The sequence below is a fragment of the Dasypus novemcinctus genome, chromosome X (assembly GCF_030445035.2).
Source record: "Dasypus novemcinctus isolate mDasNov1 chromosome X, mDasNov1.1.hap2, whole genome shotgun sequence".
Classification (NCBI taxonomy): Eukaryota; Metazoa; Chordata; class Mammalia; order Cingulata; family Dasypodidae; genus Dasypus; species Dasypus novemcinctus.
The window spans coordinates 185,411,385-185,421,408 of record NC_080704.1 but is presented as its reverse complement, the minus strand read 5'-3'; the positions used below and the strand labels follow the sequence as shown (position 1 = coordinate 185,421,408).

The 10,024-nt window shown below is 53.2% G+C and overlaps 1 protein-coding gene across 4 annotated transcripts; it reads left to right on the top strand.

Moving 5' to 3' along the window:
* Nucleotides 1-483: 483 nt before the first annotated feature.
* Nucleotides 484-8,753, top strand: HMGB3 (high mobility group box 3). 4 transcript variants are annotated; one of them, XM_058290921.2, is made up of 5 exons: nt 484-544; nt 4,401-4,555; nt 4,835-4,974; nt 5,336-5,510; nt 5,953-8,753. In XM_058290921.2, exons 1-5 carry the CDS (start codon nt 499-501, stop codon nt 6,091-6,093), a joined length of 657 nt encoding a protein of 218 aa, XP_058146904.1. In that variant the 5' UTR covers nt 484-498; the 3' UTR covers nt 6,094-8,753. The 4 variants fall into 4 exon arrangements, with proteins under 4 accessions (XP_058146904.1, XP_058146906.1, XP_058146905.1 ...); XM_058290923.2 differs by having other exon boundaries at nt 491-560; XM_058290922.1 differs by lacking the exon at nt 484-544 and adding an exon at nt 2,491-2,574.
* Nucleotides 8,754-10,024: the final 1,271 nt, after the last annotated feature.

Genomic DNA, 10,024 nt, shown 5'->3' with positions numbered 1-10,024 from the left:
GCAACCAGACCACTTTCATTCAGCCATCCCTAACTACCATCTGGCAGTGGCCAGGGTGGAAAAGATGACAGGGGAGGTGGAGGTGACTTGACAGAGGGCACACTGGGAATTCAGTGACAGACTTCAAAGCCACTGGTGGGTCCCTTCCTTAAGCCCAGCCGCCTGTGCCCTCATCTCCCTGGGCTATTTGTTAGTAGGCATTCAATACATGTAGGTGTGAGTGAATTATGAGATGGTTCCACTGAGGGAGGAGGCTCAGTCCCAAGGCCCATGGGGAAGGAACCAGGGATAAGGAGCCTCCAGAAGATTCAACTCAGTGACTGGGGTGGTGTGTGTGTTTGTGGGGGCAGGAGCAGGGAACCATGGTAACCGTCCTCAGATCTCTGATGCTTTCGGTGATGTCACAGTCAAGTTTGGTGAGGTTCCGAGGACCGCAGGCTTGAGCTTCAGGCCAAGTGCTTCAGCTGGATTGAAGGAGGAGCTTTCCCACGGGTAGAGATGGAGCTGCTTCCGAAGAAGAAGAAGAAGCCTTTCATCATTCAAAGTTTGTGTGTGGAAATGTGAGACCAATTGGCTGGGCTGTGGTGGTGGGCAGGGAAGCCTGGCCTTGGGGGTGGTTGGACTCTGGTTGCCGAGAGGGCTCTTCTAGCTCAGAGATGCTCTTATTTCTCTGCTTCTGCCTTCAAGCTGTGGCTTCAGAGAACCCCTGCGTGTGTGTCCAGCGTGACAGTGTGGCCTACTCCCACTTTGGTTCACCTACCCACAGTGGCTGCCAGGTGATAAGTGCGGCTGCCGAGTGTGGCCAGGATGCCAGCAGTAGCTGGACCAGAGGCACATCCCTGTCCTGTCTGGCACCCCATCTTGCCTCCTTGCCTAGAAAGGCCTTGAGCCTGGCAGAGGGAAGGTGCTGGTAGATCCCACGTGGGACCCGTGCTCCCTTCAGGGCAGGGTGGAGTCAGGGGAAGAGAGAGAGGCCTGGGCAGGTCGGGTCCTGAGAACCTGACTGTGGAAGAAGCTGGGGCTGTCTGCTTGGGAACAAATATCTGGCCTGCCATCACATCTCTGAAAGGTGAGGGATTGGACTGTGCACAGCATTGTGACACCAAGGATGAGGAGGAAGGTGAGGGGTGGGAAGGTGGGAGAGAGAGGTTTCTGCTCAGGGGAAGGAATTTCCCAGCACAGTAGGCCAGAGATGGAACGGACAGGGGACAGCCAAGAAGGGAGGTGTGCAAGAAGAAGGGGGGCCATGACATGGCTGGTACTAACAGAGCAGAGGATTAGACAAAGGGACCTTAATGTCCCTGCCTGCGATTCTGTAGACTGGGAACCTGGGATGGAGACCTGAGACCTTGTCAAAAGCAGAACCATTTTGCTTGTGGGTCTGGATGGGATCCAACTGCAGGGGCTCAGGCACATGGGCAAGATGGGGGTGGGGGCCTGGAAGAGAGCAGCATATTAAGCAGGTGGGCACTTGCTTAGAAACCTGGGAGACCAGCTCCCTTGCACACCTCCAACTCAGCCACCTTTTCTAGAAACAGCATTGGGAAAAGTGTCACCTTCTGGTGGTCCCATTTCTAAACGTGATAATCATAAGAGCTGGCTGTCTTAGACATTGCTAAGTGCTTTGGAAAGGGGACTCTCGATAGAAAAAACCCTCACGACGTGATGATTCGGGGCCCCTCTGGGTCATGGGGCAACCAAAGTCCCCGCAGATTTTCCAAAGCTCCCCAGAGGGGTGACACTGCCTCCTCCCACTTTGAAAACCTTCGCCGGAATCCTGCCTACCACCAGCCAGGGGCACAGTCGAGACCAAGTCCAATCTCATCCACTCATTCATTCCAAGAGCGTTTCTTCCCCTCCAGAGGGTGTGTTACGAGAACAGAAGGAATGAGGGTCGGAGCCGGGGCAGTATCGGAGAGACCGATGTTATTTTTACTCCCTGACCACAAAACCACAATTTCTCCTCTAGCCCCTTGAGGCCGCGGTTTCCGCAACTGTAGGGACCAGTAGAGCCTGGGAGCGGGAGGTCGGCTCGCTCTCTGGCAGCGAGTGGAAACTGCGTATCGCAGCCGGCTGGGTCCGCAGGAACCGAGCCGGCCCTCGGTGGACGGGGAGCGGGGGCCGAGGGCCGCCACCCGGGGACGCCGCCGGGGAGCCGCCGCTCTCGGCCGCTGGAGCGAGGCGAGCAGGGGCCCCGCCGGGGCGAAGCGTCAGCCGTCGCCGGTCAGCCCCGGACGGCCGGACTCGCGGGGTCCCTCGCCCAGCGCCCTTGGAGGCGCTCGCCTGGCGGAGCGGAGCGGGCCGGGAGGGTCGTGGGTTCCCGGCCGCGGCCTGGGCGGCCACAGCCGGCGGGTTGTTCAGTTTGAATGAACGAGCCCGGCGGCCGCGCCCAATCGGCGCGGGCGCCTGCTTAATATGCATGAGGCGAGCAGCCAATGGCCGGGCGAGGAGGCTGTTTTAAACGGCGGTGCCCGCTGGCCAATCAGGCGGCTCTCGGGGAGGCAGCTAGCGCGAGGCTGAGAGCGCCGAGCCGCGCGTCGTGCCCTGCGCTGCCCAGACCGGCGAACAATACAGGTACGCTCCGGCCGCCCGCCCGCCGCCCGCGCCCGCCCGCCCGAGCTCCGCGCCGCCGCCGCCGCCCGGCCCGCGCCCGCGGGCTCTGGAAACGGGCCGCGCTCCTGGCCCTGCAACTTTGCCGCCGCCCGCGCGGCCGCCGTCGGGCTCAGCCTCTCGCACGGGGCCCTCCGGGGCCGGGGGCGGGCGCGGGCCGCGAGCCGGGGCGGCAGGCGGCGGCCTGGGGTCCGCGACGGCAGCGGCCGGGGCCGCGAGGCTGGCAAACTTGGCGACCGGGCGGGCCCGCGGGCCGCGCGCTGCTGGGGGGGGCGCCCGGCCGGCGGCCCAGGGAGGGGCGCCCCAGGGCCCCCACGCGCCGCTCGCTTCCCGGCGCGCCCGGGCCCGCAGCCGCCGCGAACGTGGCCGGCGCGGCCCTGGGTGGCGGGCAGCGGGCTCCAGCCTCGGCCCGGGGACGGCGGGCGACGGGGAGGGCCGGGGGTGCCGCCGCGGGCCCCAGCGCGGCCGCGCGTCATGGCTGCACGGGCGCCTTTGTTATCCCGCCGAGGGTGCCCGGCGCGGGGGGAGGGGGCCAGCCCGCGGCCCCGCGCCCCGCGTCCCCGGGCGGGCGCGCGGGGCGGGGGCCGGCGGGCGGGCGGGGAGGCGGGCGGCGGGGCCCGGGCCGCTTTGTTCGCCGCCGCCGCCGCCTGCGCCGGCCGCGCGGATCAGCCATCTTAGCGAGCGGAGCTGGCAGCGCGGCGTGTGCCGCCGCCGCCGCCGGCCGGGCCCCGCGTCCCCCGCGCGCCGCCGCCGCCCCCAGCCCCCGCCCCGCGCGCCGCCAGGGGGTGGCGGCGGCCGATTTCAGGGGCACTTTCTTTCATCAGGAAGCTTCTGACAAAATGGAAGGTGAATTACGGGCGTCCGGTGCCCCAGTGCCGGCTAGGGAGGCCCCAGGCGGCTCTGGCTACCCTGCGCCCCAGCCCGCGGCCGCGGGCCCTAGCGCAGCAGCTCGTGCTGTCGCTGCCAAGGGGAACGCTTGAGTTTTACATGATGACCTTGGGTGTGGGGAAAGGAAAAGATGGCGGGAAGCTGGGGGGTGGGACAGGGACGATGACACGCCACAGCTGCATTTTTATTTGGAAACTTTGGAGAAAGTGTTACTGGCTGGATGTGCATTCCGCTTTACAGATGAGCCAGACTAGCCCTGGTGGTGTCCCTCCCCCTTTCCATAGTGACGAAGTGACGGATTTGAACTGAGAGTACAGGGGACGCCGGCTCACTTTTCAGCTCATCCCTCTCGCAAAAGCCATTTGTGTAAGCCACAAACGCATCGACAGGATTGAGAATTCAAACGGTTCCCTCTTCACAGCTCTCCTGTTTTCGAGCCTGCGTTAAGCAGCGGTGACATTTTGTTTGCTTTGGAGTTAAAGGGCCGACCAGCTAGCCTTAAGCCATCGATTTGAAGCTCTGTATCCCCGCCCCCTAACTCAGCTAATCGCTCCACAAACAGGGCTGGTTTCCGCTAGCACCTGCGGTGGTGATGATTTCCCAAATGTGGTGCTTGCTAACCGGGACATGGTGCTGAAACCCCTCCCTCCTGCGCTGGTTCCATTTGGAGAACTTGAGAAGTAAATCACAAACCAGCGCACTTCATGCTGGTCAAAAGTTAAATGACAAGCGTCAGTGAAGCAGATTTCAGCCCCAGTGTGCCTGCCTCCAACAGAAGTCAGGCATCTGGGGGCATCCTAAGGGCAAACTTCCTTTTCAATTTTGTCCTGCTTTGGTCTCTATTGTAGTTGTGTTCTATTCTTGATTTTCTCCCTCCTTTTTCTCCCTTCCATCTTTTACAGTCAGGATGGCTAAAGGTGACCCCAAGAAACCAAAGGGCAAGATGTCTGCTTATGCCTTCTTTGTACAGACGTGCCGAGAGGAACATAAGAAGAAAAATCCCGAGGTCCCTGTCAATTTTGCAGAGTTTTCCAAGAAGTGCTCTGAGAGGTGGAAGGTATTTTTATTTTGTATTCTTCCAGCTAGTTGCATTTCACACCTGGTAGCCCCAAGTGCCTGGCCTTTTCTGCTTATTCACTTAGGCACAGCTTGCATGTCTTTAGACGACTTCTGTGGGTGCTTCTGAAATTTTTTTGTTAAAGGCTCTACAAGGGTTTTAAGGCCTTCAGCTTTTGCAAGCAGTTGACTCAACTGTCACTTTAATCCAATTACACAACAACTGAGCAGGTACATGCTATGTGCATTGAGGAATTTTCACATGTTCTGTTCTTTGCAGACAATGTCTGGTAAGGAGAAGTCGAAATTTGATGAGATGGCAAAGGCAGACAAAGTACGCTATGATCGGGAAATGAAGGATTATGGACCAGCTAAGGGAGGCAAGAAGAAGAAGGATCCTAATGCCCCCAAACGGCCACCGTAAGTGATGAGAGGATTTGGGAAAACAGGAGCTTTCTTTGCTTGAAAGACTTTTTAAAAGATAAGATTCTTTACCTGTAGAATGTCATGATATCTCAACAGCACCTGAGGAAGATGGGGGGTGCCTATGCCCTCTTGGACTGGGTGTCGGGGTCGTTAGGTAGATCTTCTACAGGAAGTCTACAACTTCAAAACCTTGTATATGGTATCTCTTGATAACTTTCTCCACTCTAGGGAGAAGCTGAACCTTGCTTCTCGTTTTAGAGGTTAGGATATATGCGGATTCAAGAGCATTGGAATTCAACCCTTAAAAACTCATGTGCTTGTGGCTTCTCTAATTTGTACCATTCGTTTTCCCAAGGTCTGGATTCTTCCTGTTCTGTTCAGAATTCCGCCCCAAGATCAAATCTACCAACCCTGGCATCTCTATCGGAGACGTGGCCAAAAAGCTGGGTGAGATGTGGAACAACCTGAGTGACAGTGAAAAGCAGCCTTACAACAACAAAGCGGCGAAGCTGAAGGAGAAGTATGAGAAGGTAAGGTGGATGGTGGTGTGCCTGGCTCACTTTGGCGCTGCCTGGTACCTCGCAATTGCCCTTGGGATTGGTGGTTGTGGGGTGCGTGCCTGGCTTTAAAAGTTTTCGCCTGCTGTTGGAAAACAAACATTTGCTAACTTGAGATGCAATGGGTGAAGCGCTAGTTGCTGACTTTTCCAATGGGAGGGTGTGGTAATGCTATTAATGTGACTTAAACTGCACGCATGAACATTCAGATGACTAAGAACCAAGTTTGTATTACAGATGCAAATACTGGAAATATACCAACCCTCTCTTACTCTCTTGTTTTCAATGCCTGTTTTCTTATGCTGAGACTGGGTCAGCAAGTCGATTTTCTACCTTTTGTTAAAACAGCTGTAGGTGAATGTCCACAGCAGGGGAGCGTGTCTCTTCATTTGGAATGTGTCCTTGTTCCTTCTAGGATGTCGCCGACTATAAGTCTAAAGGGAAGTTTGATGGCGCAAAGGGTCCTGCTAAAGTTGCCCGGAAAAAGGTGGAAGAGGAAGATGAAGAGGAGGAGGAGGAAGAAGAGGAGGAGGAGGAGGAGGAGGAGGATGAATAAAAAAACTGTTGATCTGTCTCCTTGTGAATACCTTAGAGTAGGGGAGCGCCGTCACGGACACGTCTCTTATTGGAGCCGTGTCTGTTGCCCTCATTAGGTTTAATGACAAAATTGGATCATCATCATATTGTAGTCTCTCAAAGTGCTCTAGAAATTGTCAGTGGTTTACATGAAGTGGCCATGGGTGTTGGGAGCACCCTGAAACTGTATCAAAGTTGTACATATTTCCAAACATTTTTAAAATGAAAAGGCACTCTCGTGTTCTCCTCACTCTGTGCACTTTGCTGTTGGTGTGGCAAGGCATTTAAAGATGTTCCTGGCATTTTTTTTGTTTGTTTGTTCTTTAATTTGTAAGGTGTTGTTCACTATGGTTTTTGGCTAGAAATCCTGTTATCAACTGTACATATCTATAGTTTGTAAAAATGAACGCAATGAGGGAACTTCTTGGATGGTCCGTGCTCGGCGTTGAAGCAGTGGCGGCAATGCCTTTGGCGGGGCGGCGGCTCGGGTGTGCACTGGGAAGCTGGACCTGTTGACACTGCAGTGGCATCCATTTAGCTTCAGGTTGTCTTGTTTCTGTATATAGTGACATAGCATTTTGCTGCCATCGTAGCTGTGGGAAAGGGGTGGGGGGATCAGCTGGCATGAAAAGTGTTTGGATTTTTTTTAGTTAAGTGCAGTAGTTTTGAAACTGTTTGCTCTTAAACAAACTAGAAACTTCATTGTCAGCAAAGTGAAGAGCTGCCGCATCAAAGTTCAAGAACCTTCTTCTGTACTTAAACACAATTTACAACATTCTGTTATTTTTTTGTATGTTTAGAATGCTGAAATGTTTTTGAAGTTAAATAAAACAGTATTACATTTTTCAAACTGTTCTCTGTGACAGTCTAAATTTCTGACTCACAGCAGTCCTAGCAGTAGAACAACCCACCGCAGCCATTGTATTGGAAGACTGGCATTGTATTGGCAATCCGTGAACTCTTACGTAAGGAGGCCAGCTTAGCTTAATTTAGGATGGAGATGAAGGAAAGAGCTGGGTACTCAAAGCTCTTGGGGAATTTTGTGTCTGGAGTTAGGTGAAGCCTAAACTATTGAATGTAGGAGCTAAGGTGACCGAACCTGGGCAGGGTTTCACAGCCTTTGAAAGCTGCAGGAACGTGGGTGGGTAGGACCAAGGCTGGTGACTGCCCAGATTTAAATTTTGGCCCCTTCCCCCGTGTTGTGGGTCCAAATGCATTACTCAACTGTGGAACAGTCCTGTTGCATCCAGCTCCCCCTCCCCCAGCACAGGGAACAGCATGTTATTTGGTTGTCCTGCTCAGTATTGTGAGGAAGTCTTGAGCTTTGTCTCCTGGACTCCACTGGCAGTGAGTAGGTGCAGTGGGTGTAGGGAGCAGCGTCCAGGTTTCTTCCAAAGGCCCCAAGGAAGGGTGCCGTGGCTCCTGTTACAGGCTGTCTCGGTGCACCTGAGCTGCAGGGCAGGCTGATGGGATCAGGGCATCAATGCTTTCTAAGCACTAAAGTGCGTCACGCAAGACAGAATGGCCTACCCACAATTCGAGCTCACGCGTCGTCAATGTAGAATATCATTCAATGTTCTGAAACTGGAAGAGGCTCAGTTCATGTTTCTGTGGTTATTTTGTGTTGGCTGGTTTTAACGTTTTGCCCAGGCTGTGGGGAGGGATGGCAATGGACGATCGTAAATACCGGTGTGAGGGCTGATGTGTACATATGTCTCACCTGTCCGCAGAATGCAGGGTCCTGTGGTGTGGCTGAGGATTGGTCTTGCTTAGCATGAACCCTCATTTAGGTTTGAGGCTGTGAAGCACACAGGGATGTTTTGGTGGCATCTCACATCAGAGTTTTTGGCCCTAAATCCATTTTTCTAGTTCTAGAAAGTAACTGCTAATTTCCAAACTCAGGGCCCTTGTGTCAGGCTGGCCCCTCATGCATCAGCCATGCCCTTCTCTTGTCACTTACCCACAACCATTGCCTGGCACTAAAGCTGCTGCTGCCTGTGACACAATGGACCTGGCTAAAATGTTGGAGCTGTGGCCAACCTCATCCAATGGGAAGGAGAAGTTCAACCTGCACCCTGAAGGGAGGGGTTTCATTGGGCTGTATTTAGGCATGCCAACTGTGGGAGGGCAAAGGCTGCAAGAGGGTACCTGCCTTTTGTGCTCCTGCACTACTTAAACAGGTGGTCTTTGATTCAGCAGGGCTTTACTTCTAAAGAGATTCAAGTCGAGGCTGCTGGGCCCATTAGCTGCTTGCCACAAGACCACTTCTCCGAGATTCTCTGCCCGGATCACTGGATTGCTGCTCTTAATGGAATGCCACTCTGGCTTCTCTGGTTTCACTGCCCAAGGCTTACGACCTAGTGGGTTTCTCAGCCTGAAGCATGTGGCGTTCTTGCGAGGCCAACCTGTTAGTCTTTCTCTTCACAAGGATAGGACCTGCTTTCTCTAACCACCTCTCTCCTAATCCCCTCTCCCAGTTCTTTGAATGACGTTTTATCCTTTGGAAAGAACAAGGCTGTGATGTCGCAACTATTGTCTCTGTCTCTTGTATGCCTGCTCTCATCACAAATGTATTTGGGGACATTGGATGCATTCATTTTCTGTAATAAAGTTTCTTAATCAGTTTTCCCAAAAAGTAAACAGTGGGCTGTCTGCGATCTGTTTGAGATACTGAACCTCTGTATTTTTTGGTTGATTTATAATCAACGTTTTAGAAACACAAGCTTCACTGTAACCATAGATTTGAACTACCTACGTGTAATGGAATGATAGTGTCACCACGCACAAGTGTTAAGGACTCCCAAAGCTCCTAGAGCAACATTTAAGTCAGAGAGTAGAGAGGGAGTTGGTTCTGGAACCCTATGCCATGGGGAATAGGCAATTTGCAGGATTGTAATGGGCTGCTGTTGATAAAATGACTGGGTCCTTGTAATCAACCAGCCATGCCAGCCAGGGTTCTCTGGGGCTGAGGGCCGGGGCTCAACAGCCAGGCACAAAGAAGGGTTCTGGGTGAGGACCTTGGGGGCCACTTGCGGTTCTTTTCCCTTTCACTCAGATTGGTCTGGAGCCTGGGGCTACCTGCAAGGGAAAGGCAGTAGGCCAGATGGGTAGCTCCATTCCCATCCTGCTTGAGCCAGAACTGAATCCTCTTTCTGTATTTAATGTTGGGCATCCTCCTGAGTTTTCAGTTTTGAAAAGCTGGGACACCATATCAATAAAGGGGAAATTGAAAGAGCACATGATCTCAATAGACCCAGAAAAAGCAGCACCCTTTCATGATAAAAACAAAACAAACCAGGAATAGAAGGGAACTTCCTCAACCTCAGAAAGAGCACTTAGGGAAAACCTAAGGCTAACACGATATGCGACAGTGAGGGACTGAAAACTAAAAAGATCAGGAATGAGACAAGGATGTCTGCTTCTGCGGCTTCTATTCACTGTTGTGCTAGCCAGAGCAATTAGGCAAGTAAAAGAAAAGGCATCCAAATTGGAATGGAAAAAGTAAGCTACCGCTATTTGAAGATGACGTGATCTTTTAAATAGAAAACCCTAAGGAATCCACTAAAAGCTATTCAAACTAACGAGTTCAGCAACACTGTGGGATACAAGATAATACCCCCAAACCAATTGTACTTGTATATTCTTCCAATGAACAATCTGAAAAGGAAGTTAGGAAGTTCCACTTGTAACAGCATCAAAAAGAAAATACTTGGGAATAAATTTAACAAAGTTTAGAATTTACACAGGGAACACAAAACGTTGATAGAAATCAAAGAATAGGAAGGAGATGTGGCTCAAGCATTTGGGCTTCCATCTACCATATAGGAGGTCTAGGGTTTGATACCCAGGGCCTCCTGGTGAAGGTAAGCTGGCCCATGCAGAGTGCTGGCCCACGTGGAGAGCTGGCGCAG

Bases quoted from the DNA above. Each gene is read 5' to 3' on its own strand.
- HMGB3 (XM_058290921.2), top strand. From the start codon at position 499: ATGGAGCTGCTTCCGAAGAAGAAGAAGAAGCCTTTCATCATTCAAA. The intron at 4,556-4,834 runs GTATTTTTATTT...TGTTCTTTGCAG, and splicing joins AGTGCTCTGAGAGGTGGAAG to ACAATGTCTGGTAAGGAGAA. The intron at 4,975-5,335 runs GTAAGTGATGAG...CGTTTTCCCAAG, and splicing joins AATGCCCCCAAACGGCCACC to GTCTGGATTCTTCCTGTTCT.